Source organism: Schistosoma haematobium, chromosome ZW (assembly GCF_000699445.3).
Source record: "Schistosoma haematobium chromosome ZW, whole genome shotgun sequence".
Classification (NCBI taxonomy): Eukaryota; Metazoa; Platyhelminthes; class Trematoda; order Strigeidida; family Schistosomatidae; genus Schistosoma; species Schistosoma haematobium.
Window position 1 is genome coordinate 26,543,107 of NC_067195.1, and position 19,818 is coordinate 26,562,924.

A 19,818-nucleotide genomic window follows, 5' to 3' on the forward strand; every position below is an offset into this window, starting at 1 on the left:
AGAGCACGAGTTAGGGCTTGGTTTTTCTGGTAGTGTATAGCTTCCAAATTAGAGCAGTTTGGAATTCGGAATAAGTGGTCAAATGCGCGCAATTTCACAGTCAATACTGAGAAAACCTTCTGAATTGTTATAAATTTATATGTACATTATTACTTAGACAAAGATTACCATCCAGTTATTCAATCAGCAATAGCTTGATCAGTAGTTAAATCTAAATTGCGCTAAGTAGATAAAGTGATGTAGGATACAAGAGAACTACTAAGGAAAACAAGTAAATGTTCCTATCAACACGGGAACGTTATTTTGTTCCATTGCGAATAGACCACTTTCACATTGCTCAAAAGATAATAATTAACTTTGTTATAACACGGAGCGTTTCCATTTCTGGAGGAGTGCTTCATTGCATTCAAAAATGCAATTAAAAAGGAGAGCGAATCAATATTGCGGTGGCCCTAATCAAATAAACTGAGACAATTTACATGTAGTCCGGGAAGAACATGGAAATTTAGGGAAGACGTAGGAAAAGCAAAAACTGGAACACAACACAAATAGTGCAGAATGTACATCTGAAGGAATCAAGAATAATAAATCACTTTGGTGGAGTTTTGTTCTCTGAGCTGGATGGTTTAGTCGTGAAGCTTTCAGTGTTCTTCTGAACGACATCATTATAAAAGACATTTTAAAAAAATAGACGTTTCATTTAATTGGTAATATTTAAGAAGACGAAATCAAAAGAATAAAAAGGGAAACAGAGATGACAAGTGGGGTATGAAGTGGTTACCTGTATGCGGTAGTGATAAACGTGATAAATTTTGAGACGTGCAACGGACACAGCCTGTCGAATACGATATGGCAATAAGTGGGTGAATGCGTGTATCAAATATCATGTTCTCGAGATGGTTTCGGAACTAAGATAAAAATGGATAGGCAAAACCTATCTTTGCAACGTTCGCTAGGAGAAATGCATGAGGCACCTTACCAAAGGCTATTGTGAAACCGAGGGATATTTAAATAACTGGTAACTTATGTTCATAACAGGTCGTCCAGCTTTCCCATGCTATGTGAAGTTTGGACGCACGTGATCTACTTTTCCTGAACGCATTTTGGACCTCATAGAGGATGCATGTTTTGTCCATGTTGTCTCTCATTTGTTCATTGACCAATCATTTCATCGTCTTCGACAGTATCGACAGTAACGCAACTTGTCTGTAACACTGGTTTTTGTCCACCTCCATCCTTGAAGACTGAAGAGAAAGTGGCTAATTCCATTCACTTGTGAGTTGGTATGAACTTAGTGAGTACCTGAGCAAATGACATACTGCGGTGTTGATGGCTCCTGAGCACTGTTTAAGGTTTATTGGTCAGACTTTAACATCCTTATAATTTTTCTGGGCTCAGGAATTTTGATTTCTTTAATACTAGCACGGAAGTTAAATGGATATTTCCCAGACCCTTAACTGGTACTAGAGTTGAGAAGTGTTTCTCGCTTTCAGACTTCTGATTAAGTTGGTCTACGAAGTGGGCATGGAAAATAACTGCTATCACTAAGTTAATGAGATCATTACCTTTTGGCACTTTTAAGTGCAGATCCCCTTATTTTTGGCCATCAATTCATACAGGTATTTAGGATTAACATGAGTTTGGGCTTCTAGCTTGACCTAAAAACACCTCTTTCTCAATACCATGTTAGAACTGTGATCGGATTCCCTTAAAGAGACCTTCCATTTGTTCCGGGCTTTCCGTTCGACCTGTAACTAGCGTTCTGTGACCTTCTTTACCACCGCTCCCCAGGTGTATGCTTTACTTGAGGTACATTGTGTTGGTTGAGATTCTAAAAGAAATCTCTCACTATCATAGACTGATCATCCACTGTTAGCCTTCACCGTCCCCATGACCATTAGGGTTGTTGGAGATCTTTCCTTATGGTCGTGTAGCCTGCTTTAGTATAGTTAAAATAGGAAGTGTTTCCACTTCTCCCAAATACCTCGTTCGTGACCACATTAAACACGACTGTACAATAGACAGTACATCCTATTGATGAGCGGACATGGAAACACTCGACCAGAAGCTGATCATTTGTCCGTGAATAATATACGTTTGAGAGTTTTCTGCCCTTATGCCATATCGTGGCACTATCCACGTGTTCATTCAGTTCTGAACCTCAAATATTTGTGGCAAACCGCTTATGGAACCATCTTATAGGTGTTGTGTCGTGCTTGCAAATATTGAGGGCTTGATTGTTGATTTCTTCAGTTGATAGAATTTAGGTTGAACCTCAGGTATAATGGGTTTATTATTGCTTGTATTATCTAATCGTTTTGAGTGCTAGAACATGTTAGAGGCCAGTTTATTCCTTCAACCAAGTATTTTGTGATGTTCACACTTAAGCGACATCAGAATGATTTTATTGCCTCAGCTAATTCGATAATATGTTTTGTTGTGGCTTTGAAGTGGCTGCCAGGGTACATCGCCTTGCAAGCTCACTTCATACACGATGTTGAGCGACAGCCATGTTACAGTTGGAGCCATGATCTTTGGATCTAAGTTAAGGAACATGTTTGTGATCTCTGCTAGTTGCCCCTAGTCCTCTTGGGTTGCTATGATGAACTTAACGGTTTATTTCGTCACTTGATGCTCCTATACAATACTTCAGTCTACTGGTTTTTAAGAACTTTTTTTGAAAGTTTGCTGACCAGTTCCGTGCAAACTTAGCTCTGCAACGCTCTTGTTAGTATAGCATGTACCACTAGTGAGACAATGGTCTCCGTGTTCTGTACACTAGTTTGTTGATCAAGGTCAACGGACACCATGTTTTATTGGGCGATTAGCTGCTGAGTTACTAATCTCGATCGTCTTTCATAACAATTGACTTGACTAAGGACATGGTTTTTCGGGCTGTACCAGGTTTGAATGGCCTCAGTACAGTCCGCTCCGTTTCTGTAGTTTACAGCCATCAGACGTGAAGACTCAGCCGTCGTGAAGTGTAACAGACGAGGAGGCCTGAATACGCTAATTATCGTAGCTGCGTGAGGGTCAATGCTATATGGTAACCAACGTCACTGTTGCACATCGTGCTGACGAGCGTCATCCTGACTAACTTGTGCACCTGTGAACCACCACGCTTGTTGGTTCTTGGGTGTTTGTTGATCGTTTAGCGACATCTCTCATGGCTCACTGTTTGCCGTGTCTAATGTGGACTTGGAAAGATTGTTTACCGATGATCTCTGTGATGTCAGAAAAATTTCCCCTGTAGTATATTCTGAATCTAGTTATTATTAATAGAAGGGGTTTATCTTAGGTAGGCTGAAGTGATGTTTCTGTGAGACTATAATTTATGGACGACCTTTGAGCGACGCTATACTAACTTGAGAGTGTCCACCTACTTACTAAGGCTAAATGAGGGTTATAAAGCAGTTTGAAGAAAAAGGATTATGATTTAAAGTTGATGGTTAAGGTTAGGAATTAGATTTAGGGTTTTCATCACGAACTGACATCAGCTATGATGCCAAAACTCTATTTAGCCAAATGGGTGAATGAATTTCGCGCCAGAATCTAAGATCTGTTATCTTAAATCTGATTGGTTTATCCATAAATTGTAGTCTCGCTGATGTTTATTCCAAAAACTGTACAACATTTGTCTTACCGTTCTTTATCAGGAGCTGCCTCACTTTCTCATAAGCTACTCTTTGACACTCAGACATTACATACAATCAGGGAGTTTTATTTGAACTATTTATACCCCATTTTTAACGTTCTGGGAGCTATATTTTGCCATTTCACTTCCCAACGACCACCCACTACTTTTTGCTGCTGACAGATACTGAGGTATTAAGAGCAACTAGTAATTTCGTGAATATGTAGAGTGGCGTCGAGTTGAGATTAACTATGAACACCGCTACAAAGAAACATGTGCCAAATAAATCAGAAGGCGAAGATCGAACGTAACTAAATAGATCCATAAAATCCCTGGGAAGCCAAATATCAGAAGACAGTTAATGGATCAAATCGAGATATATATTTGCTGGCGATCTCGTGGCATCGAAAGGATACCGAGATCGTGCCAGGATACAAGCTTGGTTACAGAACGTAACCGAATTCGCGCGAAGTTACAATCAAAGTGTGAGTATAAGAATGGAAGCACAAAATAGCTGTCATTAGCACAGTCAAACAAAAGCACATTAAAACAAGCACTGGTACAGTTGGTTATAATAATAATTGTTTTTATTAAACCAGTCGTGTTCTCGTGATAAATGTGAGTCACTATAGGAGCACCCCGCTAGAAAGGGTTTACACTTTCGATAAATAGCGGTTTAAATCGTGGGACTGATCGGCTGACGAGCGATTGTAGGATGGAAGGATTGGCGAAACAGGAAAGCGATCGTTGATCGTCGAGTTGCCAACGAAGGTCTTTTTCGGAGAACGGTACCAGGAGTGATGTGCTGTATTTGTTGCTTGAGTTGGCATGCTACACGAGAGTGGTTTGTATCCAGAATCTGAAGATTGCGTTCGTAGGGAATGCGGACCAGAAACGCTGCGGACGTAGGACGAAACCACGTTGAGCCGATGAACCAGAAGCGACCATAAGGACAAAGTTCGAGACCAAGTGTATGCCAAGCATTCGAAACCAATATATCGACTGAGTACGTCGACAAGAGCGTGGGTGATCAGGCCAGCTTTCGCCAAAGTTGACTGAAGTCGACGGTACCAAACAGATGGTCGAAGGCGTGGGCTCAGGAAACAAAAAGAAAATAAAAAAGAGAAGAGTGTAGCATGCATGTAGCATAGGAATAGTCCTACACCGTATCGGTTGTTGGCTGTGCGACTATTCGCGGAAGCGTACGGGTAACCGTACTCGGCGACCGGAACGTGAGACGGCAGTCTCGTTCGTGTCGCGTGAGCCTGCAATCTCATCCGAAGTCAAGGGCGGCGTGGTCTGCTGATCTGGACGTGAGACTGTCGTCTCGTCCGTAGACGGTGGAGATGTCGCGTGCTGTTGACCGGGACGTAAGAATGGGGTCTCAGATGTATCTAGCGTGGGACCTGAAGAAGATTTAAGGATCCCACTAGGTTTGATAGGTCTAGCATTGAATCTCAGGTTACCAGATAGGGCACTGTCATCGACGTGTGCTGGTTTGAGACGATCAACGCTGACGATCTCGACGCGGCCATGTCGATCAACCTTGAAGGTCTTTTCGTGACGAGCGACCACGTAAAAAGGGCCTTCGTAAGGTTGTTGCAAAGGTTTGCGTACCGAATCTACTCGTATGAAAACATGTGAACAGGTAGATAACTCATGAAGGAGAGCGACCTGTGGATGTTGTATTCGAGTTGACACCGGAGACAGAGTTAGCATAAATGCAGACAGTCGATGGACGTAGTCTGATTTACCGAAATCAGGTCTGCTCCGTGGTGTGAAGAATTCTCCGGGCAGACGCAATGTCATGCCGTATACCATTTCAGCGGCGGAACATTGTATATCTGCCTTCAAGCTCGTTCGAATACCTAAGAGGACGAGCGATAAGGTTTCGTACCAGTTGTCGTTCTCGTGTGCTCGTAGAGCACTTTTAAGTTGGCAATGAAACCGTTCAACTTAACCATTTGATGCTGGGAGGTAGACGTTAATGCGTATGCGAAAGCATTCCGTACCAAGCAGTCGGGTCAGCGAGGAGAATAGTTAATAGGGGAAAATTTCTCGAATAAAGCGTGGAATTTGTCGTCATACGAATAAAAAGTACCAAGGATTCGGTACACATAAATGGGAGTCTACTATATTAATACTATTCTCGTCTCTATCCGTCATGTCGTGTATATTAAATATTAAAAGATAATATGAAAATATACGACAGACGTGGATAGTAAACTATAGACTCACCACATTGGCTTCTTTGGAAGATTTGGCCAGAGGTTGAGGCGTGTTCCAAAATACGGCTCACCAGTTGTAGCGTGGCGTCGAGTCGGGATTAACTATAAACACCGCTACAAAGAAACACGTGCCAAATAAATCAGAAGGCGAAGATCGAACGTAACTAAATAGATCCATAAAATCCCTGGGAAGCCAAATATCAGAAGACAGTTAATGGATCAAATCGAGATATATATTTGCTGGCGATCTCGTGGCATCGAAAGGATACCGAGATCGTGCCAGGATACAAGCTTGGTTACAGAACGTAACCGAATTCGCGCGAAGTTACAATCAAAGTGTGAGTATAAGAATGGAAGCACAAAATAGCTGTCATTAGCACAGTCAAACAAAAGCACATTAAAACAAGCACTGGTACAGTTGGTTATAATAATAATTGTTTTTATTAAACCAGTCGTGTTCTCGTGATAAATGTGAGTCACTACAAATATATGAGATCGAGTTGTGTTGTCTCTCATTGCTACAAGTTTGGTTGAACCTGTGTTTCGCGATTTGGATACGCTGGTAAAGATTTTTGAGGTTGCTTCCAACAGGGTCTTATGTTTTGCCTTATTAGTTACGTTACACTTTTTCTACACTGTGCAAAACGCCTCAGGAAATCAGAGAGGGGTGACTTAACATAAGCCCATAGAATACAGAATAGTCAACCTCTGGAGGTATGATAGGGTCGCAAAAACTCTTTCGGCCTCTACCACATAGCTTCAGTATTGTTTTTGAGCACTCCGGTTGTTGAGTACACAAAATGCCGCATTTGGATAATGACACTGTACGTATAACCAAATCTATGTAGGATTCTGTACGCTCTCTAATCATTCGTATATACTGTAGTACCTGACTGCAACCAGTGTTACTGGTGCTTATCCAGTCCACAATAATTACCATAATTTACCTTAGTTACAAATTAGATATAGAGTTTTCATCACGAACTGACATCAGCTATAACGCCAAAACTCTATTTAAAAAATGGATGAAAGTCTTTCGCGCCAAAATACGAGATCTGCTACCTTATACCTTATTGGTTCGTTACAAGTTGTAGCCTAGCCGCTTTACTTGTTATAGGCGCCCAGTTGTCACGTTTTGAATAAAACCACCTGTGAACCGAACGTACGTTAGCACTAAGTACTGAAATAGGCGCTGCGACCTTGAAATACCTCAAACGCTTCTCATTTGCTCGTCCATAAATTACAGTCTCGCCTATGACACGTGGAATTTTGAGGTTAACACTTTACACAATTATAACGGCTCGGTTACCATTAAAACAAAGGGGCTCCCCATCATTGTCTGCTAACTTAACTGTTTCTTTCTTTTAAAATAAAAAACGTGCTTCGGTATTTACAGTCAGAAGAAAATAAGTTACAGACATGTGATGAGTAGGATGTGCAATACACACATGTACGCTCATATAATAACAGTCAAGGCTAATAAGTGGATAATTAACAAGGTTAAATCTGACCTGAAAAGAGTGAATAAATCAGTCTCCGGAAACTAGAATAACCCATGTTGGCTTGACATATGACTATACGCTATAATGTGATGCTGGTTGTTTTTCTTTAGGTAACGTTTTTTTCGAAAGTTGTCATGCATTAAGTATTACTACTAGTATAGTTACTAGCAAAAAGTTTCCTTCATTGTTTTTTTAAGTCAGACTATATTTCCATATGAACATAAGAAAGTCTCACGAAGTACTATAATTGTGTTATGTTTTCATCAAGACGCAATTAAGAATTTGATTTTGAAAGTCAGAAATTAATTTTACTGTATTATTATGACAGATTAAAGCACATAATGTAAAACATTTATTTGTACAACAATTTTAGTACTTACCACTGTCGAATAATGGAGGGAAAGCAATCAATATTTAACGATTGACATCACTTAGTTTATTTATTCAACTCCTCTTCTTATAGATATTTTAGATTTACACTGTCCTTGGTTCATGCATCTAATATCTATAACTACTCTATAATGACATTGGAAATAAACGTTAATAAATTATTTATATATTAGCAAGATGTCTTAGTCCTCCAACAAAGAATTCATTGTTCCTCATTGATTCCTCATATTATTGTAATTCATGTGACAAATGTTCTCCTAAAATAGTTTATGAACTACACCACTTCAAATAATTTAATATCGTATGTCTGTCCTTTACATATAACGTTGCTGTCTGTATCAGACTGATCATGCCTGTAAATCGACATGTATTTTGTAATTATCCCAGTATAAAGAGTTATTTATTTCATTTATCTAAAATTTCAAGTATTCTGGTCTCAGATTATTTGCTATACAATAAAGAATCCAATTCAAATCAATAATGCTTACCTCTTTTCTATATAATTTCAAGAGTTACTTAAAGCGAATCAAAATTGTTACTTGAATCTAACATAAAACTTTAGCTCAACAGTATCAATGTATTATGAAAGTACCAACAGTTACTAACACGAAGTATGCATGGTAGCTCGACAATTCCATACCATCACTTTAAAATTCAAGTTGTTACATAATCTGCGGCAAGTTGAGGACTATTGTTTATCTGAAATGCGATTGAATACCTTTTACAGTGCACGTATAGCGAATAAACACTAATCAGGTCGCTGAAAATGACATCGGTTTTATAAAGCATGTCAGTGAGAGCTCGTGCACAATACGTGCTGAGAAATGAAACCCAATGAACTTTGTAAATGCTCCGCCAAGCCATGAACGAAAATGGACACGAAGTTCATTACAACTGGTGGATTTTCGACATACGGGATTTGTGATAATCGTTTTTTTACTACTTATGCCTATTTAAATCTCTATCAGCCAAAAAACAAATAAACTTACGCAAACCACCAAAAGTTCACTCTGCTGATTACCAAGTCCTGATTTATGTAGCAAAGTTGTGGTGACGAGGCGATTGTTTAAGCATTAGAATTTCAACATTTGTGTATGGTAAACAGAATACTTCCAATACATTAGACGTCTTACTGATAATGGCTGAGCCAATAGATCATCTGACGTATAATCAAGTTTATCCTCAAAATAAAGGTCAGGACAACATTTGAATATGAAGTTTACCATTGCACTTTAGACAAATGGAAACCACAGATTTGAGAAATTTTAGTAGAATAATCTTCAGTTTTTAACCAGGAAAACTCAACATAAATGTATTTTTAGGATCTACAGATCCAGTATCAACGGTCGACATCCGTCGACATTTCTGGTTTGCGACTAACAACATCCACGAATAAGGAGTTCTTGTCTAATAAGTCTGATGATTTTTTGGGAATTTCAACAAAACAAGTTGAAAGCCAATTTAATAATATATGAAGCAATTCCATCCTGAAAGGAGTATTTTGGTAGTCGCACAATTTCCGTCCTAGAGTAGGTATAACAGTACCAGGGATTAAGTGATGGCTTAGCACTATAAATGTAAGACTTCTGTTGTAAAGGAAAGTGGGCTTATCAGGAATTGCTAAGCATTTTAATGTAATGGATTGAGGCATATTCTTATTTCAAGTCATTTCCTCCAAACATATACTACACTTCAAGCCTTTTTATACATACTTCTGACTTATCGTCGGTTAAGTATTTATCATATTGATTCATACGGCTCTTTAGCTGGACGTTATCTTAAATAACTGTTATTATTATTAGTAATTATTAAAATAAAATTTTTTAGATATGTCCGAAACATACTTAATGAGTCACTAATACACCAGTGGATGATGACAACATATGTCCATGAACTCATATGAACGGACTACATTCGTACAGACATCAAAGAATCATTTTCAGAACACAACTTAGCTCCAATCTCAGGAAGCAACAAAATTACTTTGTACTTGATTTTGAAGATATGTATTCATTGAAGTCTCAGTCCAGTTAAATTTATGGCTACTCGAACTGTCGTAACACAGTTTATTCGAATAAATTAGGTTACATATTAAACTAATGTAAACGAAGAGATCAAGAAAAAGTGTTGAATAGAACATTAGCTAACGAACAGGTCTAGCGGTCCTAAGGGTTTTTGTAGTACTTCGAGACAATAAAAATGAATCACTGAAATATTTGTAGCTAGAGGTCGACAATATTCTGGGACTTATAAGTGAAAAGAGAATATGATCCGCAAATGGATGATCGTATTCACGTAACATAAACATTAGACAGTCACTCATTCTTTTATATATATGCTAACTCTGTAACTAACGTCTAGTTTGCATATTTTCCTGTTGATAAAATTTACCGAGATTTAAATGTTTTATTTCCATCATTACGCAAAGTAGGATTATCCGTTAATTAGTAATGATGTAACAAACGTAATATGTGGAATTCTTGAAGTCTGTATTGAGTATCTATATTAACAGTTAAACATTAGGTTTCTAACAGCAGGATATTCTTTAACATGCTTGCTAACACACTTATTTAGTTTCGATAGCGTTTACTAATCATTTTAAAAAGTTAAACATTTAGCAGTTAGCACATACTCAGTAAAGATGTTAAAAATATGTACTATTAGAAAAGTAAGAAGTTCTAACTAAATCGAATGATAATACTAAACTTTTTCAACATACTTGATTAAAATTGTTATATAAGGTGTGCAATTTAATGAAAATAAAGTATACCAAGTGCAATAGTGAAAGAATTTATTGTTTTCCTGTTTGTTTGTCTTTTTGTTTTGTGTATACAAAACAACTTGTTCACAATATAAGCATAAATCATATGCTTAGTTATTACAGTTATATTTGTTTTTTATATTGTGTCCTTTTAAGGACAATAATAATAATAAAATTAGCATCAACAACAGAACAATAATGTGATTGGTAATACCACTATGAACAATTAAACACTAATACTTTTATATATTGAGCTAAGAAAGGTACTAAAAAAGTACCCTGTTTATAAGTACCCATCTATCTTCTTTCTATAATAAAGGTATATAAAGCCCTACAATTCACTTAGCAAACTACAACGTCAACAGAATAAGCAACAATTACAATCTACACTTTATCTCAAAATAATGTCACAGGAAAAACAATGGACTGAAGTTTTTCACGCAATAGACAAAGACAAAAATGGGTTTCTTACTCGTGAAGAAATTGCACAGTGCTTAAAAGAAGTTGGTGTTTGTCCGAATGTCGCAGACGTAAGTGGAGAAAGTTCTTATTTTTTGGCAAATGTATCATTACCCCAGCCTATCAGTAAATTTCCATACGAAACTTTGAAAATTGAAGTTAACGTTTGTACGCGACTAGCATTTAAGTAGACATTTGGAAAATAGAATGTTATACTCGATTTTAATGACTCTACAGTAAATATTTCATTTATGTAATAATATATTATATACAGACAAGAACCATACAATCCTAAATTAATCATTAATTACTTATCTTTACTTGACAATCTAAGTAGGTCCGAAATAAATGTCCATAACTTACTGTTTGTGAATCAGTTTTCGCTCTAACGCAAAGTTTTAGATAATATCTTTCTATTTATTGCATGTAAACTCTGGGTAAATAAAACCTCAATTTCGTCATAGGAAGTGTTGTCTTTTTATCTTAAGAATCATTAGAGTACGTCAATCACATGTTGAACATCTACAATGATTTATAGAAACGAGCTCACACTCAAAACTTATGGAAGTTAAGCATTACATATTAGAGTCTAGTTAACTTCATGAATACTCAAGACGTTAGATTTCTTTAGTCATTTAATAAGTTTTGTATCCTTTTCCTTACGTGGTCCGTTGATATCTGTTTTGGTGAATTTGTGCACAAAGCTGCTAGTAACCTTAGAGTGAGTATGGTAAACGAACAGGAGAATGCATGAAATTTCGTTCTTTTGAAATCAGTGTAGGTTAACCATGAAAATTAGAGGCTTTAAATATAAAAATGAATTCAGAATAGACTGGTTGATCTAATCATTACCAATATAATTATTTTCTAGATGTTCGAAATTTACTTGAATGTAAATTGCTCAAAGAAGACTAAAAAGTTTATTCCTTTCAAAGAAATATATTTTAAACTGAGATATCTAAATAACTGTAATTACTTTAAATGAAATTTTTCTTCTCATCAGGATATTTTTCAGAAGAACTCCTGGAGGAATAAAAAAATACTTTTCGTTCCACTAAACATTTATTTTGGGAACCCTAATTTAAGAAACTGAGCAAAAGAATGTTAAAAAATAACGATAAAGTCATATTAAAACATTCAGATAATATACGGAATAATATCACGTAACTTTGATGTAATTGGGCGATTTATAGCCCATTTTGTTTCAATGAACAGACAGTTTTGTTTTAATTTTTCGGTATATTCGTGTATTGGCTGCTACGTTCAACTATAGTGAACTCTACTCAGTTGAAAGTACCCTGTAAGAATATTTCTAATGTTCATCGTGTCAATCTGCAACTGAAATATTCATCTAATCAAACCACTGGTGCTGGTTTTCACGGCTCAACATATATATATATATATATATATAGGCCTTCCATCAGCATACTCCACCCAACCCTATCCTGGACAATCCTTTCAACTTGTTTCCAGTTGCTATTCATCCTTTTCATGTCTGCTTCTAATTCTCGATGCAGCATGTTATTCGGCCTCCCTCTTTTCCGTTTCCCTTCAGGATTCCAAGTTAGAGCTTGTCTCGTTATGCACTTTGACGATTTCCTTAATGTATTTCCTATCCACATCCATCATGATTTCCTAATTTCCTCTTCATCTGGAAGCTGATTTGTTCTCTCCCACAGTAGGCTGTTGCTGATGGTATCCGGTCAACGGACATTCAGTATCTTGCGTAGAAAATTGTTTATAAATACTTGTTGATGTTGATTATAGTTGCTGCCAAAGTTTCAGCTCCATACAGTAGAACTATCTTGACGTTCGTATTAAAGATTCTTACTTTGATATTGGTTGACAGTTGTTTTGAGTTCCATATGTCCTTCAACAGTAGGAATGAGGTCCTTCCTACTTTGCCAATCCTTGCCTTTACATCTACGTTGGATCCTCCTTATTCATCGATGATTCTGACTAGGTACGTGAAAGTTTTCACCTGCTTCAGAGCTTCTTCATCAAGTGTGGGTAGGTTAGTGTTCTCCATGTTGTACTTCAGGATCTTGTTTTTAACCTTGTGTATGCTGCGGCCTACTCGTGCAGAGGCTTCTGCCACACTGGTTGTCTTGATCTGCACTTGTTCGTGTGTATGGGATAGAAGAGACATGTCGTCCAGTTTCATCCAGGCTGTCCATTTTATTCCATGCTTCCCCTCAGATATCGAGGTTTTTAATAATCCGGTCAAACACCAAAAGAAACAGAAAGGGAGAGAGTTATATATATATATATGCTATTTATGTATTATATTAATATTTGTACATGTCTCTAAAATCTACATTTATGTTGTGTAGAAAATAATCAAGGAAACTGATATGAATAGTGATGGAAAAATTTCTTTAGAGGAGTATTTAAACGCGCTAAGAAAACTTCCTCCTCGTGAAAAGTGGTAAGTTTATTTGTATTTGATAAGCAAGTAAATGTTTTTTCCAATATTGTCGAAAGTTGAGCGCTTTCAATTGACAAATGAAATATAAAATAGGAAATCATCTGGTAAGAATCACAATACAGTTAATAAATAATTGCTAATCATATCTATTCAAGGAAGTAATATTTAATTAGTTGACAACGAACACTTTTAGAGAATTCACTGGTGAGACTATACGTGAGGACAATTTTAGCCCCAAATAGACTATTCGTTGATTTCAGAATCATACTTGTGAGGATAGCGAAAGCTAATAAATAAAATAAACTGTTTAAGCTAACATTCATACACGACTCTAACAGTTACATGATGTTTGGATGTTCATTTGCATTCAGTTGTGTACAGCATTACCTTTATTTTTCGGTGATCTATAGAGTTGTGATTCGACTATATGATCATCTGAGTTTCAACTGTTTTCATTATTATTATTCATCACATCTTTCCACATTCAATCGTCTTACTGTCTTTATTTCAAGTGTTGCAAGATGGAATGAAGTATTTCAGTCCATAGACAAGGATGGTTCGAGAAAAGTTTCTATCAAAGAATTGGACGAATTTCTCAAATCCTCTGGTATGGATATAGACCAAAAAAGTTTACATAATTGGATGACACAAAATGACAAAAACAAGGATGGTGAACTAGACTATGATGAGTTCTTAGCCTACGTACGTCAAACATATAAGTAATATTTTGATGACTGGTTTAATAATAGTCAGATGAATTTTTATCTGTCTATTTAAATAACTTCTGAAGTGAATAATTTATGTTGTTTCTTTAGAATTAGAAGGTTTAATCAACATGTTTTTCAAGTGGTAATTTCTATAATTAAATAAAAATATTTTCTAAAAATAATTAAGTTCTCTGCTTACTCTTTTATTGATAGATGATGTCCCATGAAAATTGTAATCAGTTTGGTTAGGATAAAACAAGATAACATTACTGATCATCATAAATTGTAAACGATGTAAATAATACACAAAGCGCTGACTGCTAGTGAGCAGTCTGGGATTCAGACATTTTTGACTATCAGGACAATTGTTAATTTGGTTAGTATTCATTAAGATATGTGCGAGCAGTAGACTCTAGAAAATTGTGGTAGATATTATTACATAAGCGAAAAGCAAGGAAATTGAATTCTCGACTATACTAACTTCTTGTCAGTTAGATGACTCTGTATCTGTTTTTGACACACAAAAACAACAACTGTGATGTATTTTATTCTTCTTTTATGGAAGATTGTTTTGTGTTTATTGTTTAGAACATTAAATACACAGATTATTGTGATTTATAACGATGAATTTTAATTCAAGCTAAAAAACTTCAATTCTTCGTGCAACATAAAGTAGACCTTGTTGGTTTTTGTTGACAATTTTACTATAAGATTCACAGTGTCACGATTAGTCAAGTACATTAATTGAAGAGCTGTTTTTGAAGCTCATGAAACATACTTACAAGAAGTTTTATAAATCTTGAGCTTCTTTCCTGAAACAGTGTAATTTGAGTGACTGTTCGATTACGTACAGAGGATAGACGTTACTGTTGGCTTTATGGGTACTCTTTTACTCAGTAATGATCAGTCAGCTAGTAGTCACACAGCTAATTGTTCTTAGTAAGGAGATTGATGAAGAATGATACATCTCTCCCATGACATTTGAATAAACTTACTTTACATTTGATAATATTGGATATAATTTTATTGAAATATGACCACTTATTGATATAATTCAACTTGAAGGTTTGTGATTATTTATCCAACAAAGTTATTAATTTAACAGTTAAACTCACTAGTCAATCTAAGCTAGACAACTGTTGAAAACCTGGAAACACTGAACGGCCATTTAGTCTCAGTATGGGACTCCTCAACAGTGCGTAACCACGATCGATTGAAGTTAGAAATTAACACCGTTGAATTCCGGATCAGTGGTCTAGAGGTAAAGCGTTCGCACGCTAGACCGAAGGTCTTGGGTTCGACTACCGTGTGCGGACTCGTGGACGAGCACTGTTGAGGAGTCCCATACTAGGTCGAAACAGCTGTGTAGTGATTCCAGATTTTTAATAGTGGTCTAGATTACATTGACTTATGAATTCAACTATTAAAATACAACGATTTCCATGAACCTCCATACTGGCAATTATTATTATTGTTACATCTTAAAGAGGGATATCATAGTAATCCAACTACGATCATTTGAATAAACCACCACATCAAATTTCAACAAAAAATCACGTGTTAGCTTCAGTTGGTGGAAACACAGAGGAATTAAAAAGTTAAAGAATTGGTGATATTTTATAAAAACATGAATTCGTAAAACCGAATGTAACTTATAGTCAGGCGATAAATAGCGAATGAATATTTTTGATACTTTCACTAACAAAGGCCTGGATGAAAATAGCTGTTTAAACATAACCCTAAACTTTTAAATACATAAGTTGAAAAGCTGAAAAATTTAGAAACAGATACTGTGATAACGAGGATCAATGGGAAACTCTTTTGAACTGAATGAATAAGAATCTATATTTACAACAATTGGGAAATCCGACTGAAAATCTTTTAAAAGGGGAAATCTCGCTTATTTTATAAAACTATAAATTTATTCAGTATATTTAGATGCACCATGATCACGAATAAGTCTTTTTTATTGTTGTAATGTATTTTACTTATCTTTGATGCTGAACTCCAGTTATTGCATTTAGACAATTCTTTCTTGGGATAAAACATTTAATCTGCTTCAGAATGTTACGAAGCAGGACGCATATTTATCAAAGACAAACTGACTAAAGGGAAACTAAGATTCTGATTTGAATGACTTTCATCAAGCTTATTTATCGAAATACGCAGGCGTTATTTATGCTAGGACATTCTTTTTTGTACGCTTCTTTTTGCCCAATAGTTTATGGAGATTTATTTGCATATCATTTATTAAAATCAATCAACCAATCGTAGAGTTTTCAGTCATGGAGGTCAACTATTGTGTAATCAGCTTGATGATTGGTTGCTTAGAGAATTACTTTTATGTATGCGATTTACATTTAAAGAAATAATGTCCACTCCATAAGCCTTAACAGACTACTAGCTTTTCTGGAAAGAAACATAAACAGTGACTCGATGTGACGTGAGGCTAAACAAGGGATTATTTTTGTATCGGTTGTTTGATGTAGCAATTTGTTTGGTTTTTTCCTGGTAAAAAAATAAAAAAGATGAATTAAAGGTTTTATTGGAAACTCGTTTTTTTTTCTTAAGAATACTTCTTAACAGAATATGAACTGGTCGTTAGGCGTGAATGTTAATCTTTGAGTTTAGTATCTAGTATATCCATATTTCGGCACCATGACGAGACTATTAAGAAACGAATATCCACGTATCATTAGCTATATGTTATTCAACACTTTGACAAAGTAAACGACCGTACACCTCTTCGTGTTTTGTTTCTGCTCTACTTTCTTTCAAACAGAGAACCTCTTACTATACTATTGTTTACAGATTGTTATGAAAATGATAGCTGATATTCCAAATGAATTGTCTTCTAGAAATCTCATTCCCGTGGTTTCTGCATTTATCTTATTTTCAATTTAGCAAACGTCTGTGAATAAGTAAAATTCTTCCTTGAATTCTCTCGGAATTTTCCATTGTTTACTAGCTAATTATTGACTTTTACGGTACTTTCGATCTTATTATTTTTCTTTGAAAACATTCAGAGAACTATTGACCCACAGGAAAGTACAACCAGAAGTTTTCCCACAAAGTCGAAAGAAGACGGGTTTCGACCTTACTTGTAATTAAAAATTGGAAAAAGTGAGGTAAGATATTTCACACAATGTTTTACTCCAAACTAGGAGAAACAAACATAGCTTCATTCTCTATGTAAAATATATCGGATCATGTTAACACACTGAAGTACTATATCTAGAGCTCACTATTTCGAATCAATAATCCTAACTTAGGAGTAAGCCGATATACAACCAATTGAAGAGTAACGAATAAGGCGAAATATGCGTTCGAGATTCCACCATATGCCACCATCCACCTTTGCTTATGTACGCTTGTGATATAATGGCAGTATCGAGATCAACCGAACCGGATGCAAATGTTAATTGCAGTCCTAAACATCAATGGAAAATTCCAAATAAACAGTAAAAATTAATTAGAGCAGTATCCTGTTACAAAGCATCAAACACTAAAATAACTAAAATTTGGGGTTAAGTTCTAAAAAATCACTGGCTAAAAGGATATGTCTAAGTAACATAAGACATTCGTATTTTGCCTATTTATTGGAGTCATATATTCAATAAATGGTACAGATTTTCGTATGAAACATTAGAAGATTAATAAAAAAAATCCTCGCTAAGCATTGAAGAAATACTGTATAGTTTCACAGTCTGTAATAGGCTCACTTAACCGACCAGAGATACTATTACATGAGATTTTGGTCTGGTAGAAAATACCAGTAGTAAAAGATGCTTTAACACAAACGCGGCAGGATAAGACCATTTTCAACATAGAATTAGTTAAATATGAATGATGTTTGAGGTGTATGTCTTTCCCCACTGATAAATCACATCTTAGATTATTTCGATACATTACAATCCATAGTATTGACCCACTGATTGACAATAACAGACTACGATAGTATCATTATAAGACTACTTGTAGTGGCTGGTCCTATGTCGAGCCACATAACTTACTCTGGTTCCGGACAAGCCAATTCACTCATTCTCCTTCAATCATATTTTGACCTTGTTAAATATTCGTCTATCAATCTTGACTGTTGTGGTGTATGAGCGTATGTGTGTGAGTTTCTTATCTTACTTATCATATGTCTGTAGCTTATTTTATCTGACTATAAATATTGATTAACGCTCGGTTAAATCGAGTTGCACGTTATTTCGCTCCATTTTTTTCTCTTCGTTCTGTTCCTCTGATTGTCTGTCCATATCAATGAGTGTACAAAATATATGTATTCAAAAATCTATTTCCGTTTTTGACTTATTTAATTCCGTTATTCGACGATTATACACAAGGTTTGACGATATGTATATTTCAATAACACCGTAGCAATCATCATGCGATCCAAGTGGAATCAGATCTTGGGCCACTAAATGCTACTCATCAGATAAGTAATTTCTTGACTCACTGCCCATTGGCTACATCACATAGCGTATCAAATGCTATCAGTCGTTTCCACTTTTACTTATTTTTATGATGGATAGACTTCAAGTAACTTTCTCAACACTAAATTTGAGAAATTATATTTAAAATGATCTCAGTAATTAGAATTCAAATAACTTCAACGTTGCATTAGAATCTGGTCGGGCTGCTTCAGGAAAATAATCAGTGTAAGTTATCAAAGATAAATAGGGTTTATAAGAAGTACTGAGTGCTTGTTTAATCATGTTCAGATTTTCATTTCAGCATAGCACGAATATGAATAATTTGTTCTAAGATGTAGTCACAACGTGGCATGTGTATCTGTGCTATTGACATAAAAAAACTTAATGAATAAATAAAGCCTGTGGCTATGGTCCGTGACATATTGTGCGTTTCTCTATAAAACGAAGATGGATTCAGATAAATTAAGCTTATCGATGTAAATACCGATAGAGGATAAACGGATGATGTGTTGTGATGTTAATTAAAAGTATCTGGAGGTAAATACAAAGAAAGTAATTGATTAAATAATTAAACATCTGTTGTTGTTGCTGTTATCGGAATAATGTTTCGAAAGGTATAGATAAGGTGGATGTTTAGGGAGGTGTTTTTATTTATTGATTAACAGGTTCCATGATGTGATTTGTTGTACTCTATTTCTCCTACTCCGGTTGTATGGATTTACCCATATATACAGAGCGTTGGCTATCGTCCCTTCCTTGTGATCACCTTAACCTTTCTGAAGCAATATAGTCCCGTCAAAATTGATCTTCACCGTTTGTAAAGCGTGTGGTGCTAATTATTAATCTTTTCTTGAGCTTTTTGGGGTCTTTTGAGAATTTAGAAATGTGCTTCCTTCACCCTTATGTTCAGCTGTCTGAATGTCTCTCACACATACAGGGTGGGATTCTTTGTGTTTAATTTCATAGACACTAATTCACTGTTCCTCTTTGATTTTCTTTAATGTCGACCTAATAGCATAACCAGAGCGGAAATAAACTTTATGTAACGTTTAATTAGAAGCCTTCTTACGTCCTCCGACGTTACTATACGGCAAGGAGTGACTAAAGTGTTATTCGTCTCTTAGTAAACACTTGGGATTTATTTGTCTTTCTTTTTTATGATAATTTCTAAAACTCTTTAAGGTAATTATTTACTCTAAGTGTCGGTCTTATTAAATTTAACTTAAGCCGTTTGTCTTCTACATTCGTTATAAGATGATTACTCTTGTTT

At 35.7% G+C, this 19,818-nt stretch overlaps 1 protein-coding gene across 1 annotated transcript; it reads left to right on the top strand.

The window, feature by feature from the left end:
• Nucleotides 1–10,769: 10,769 nt before the first annotated feature.
• MS3_00003134 (uncharacterized protein) lies at nt 10,770–18,378 on the top strand. Its single transcript, XM_051210852.1, has 4 exons — nt 10,770–11,045; nt 13,308–13,402; nt 13,915–14,104; nt 17,136–18,378. Exons 1-4 carry the CDS (start codon nt 10,920–10,922, stop codon nt 17,214–17,216), a joined length of 492 nt encoding a protein of 163 aa, XP_051070867.1. The 5' UTR covers nt 10,770–10,919; the 3' UTR covers nt 17,217–18,378.
• Nucleotides 18,379–19,818: the final 1,440 nt, after the last annotated feature.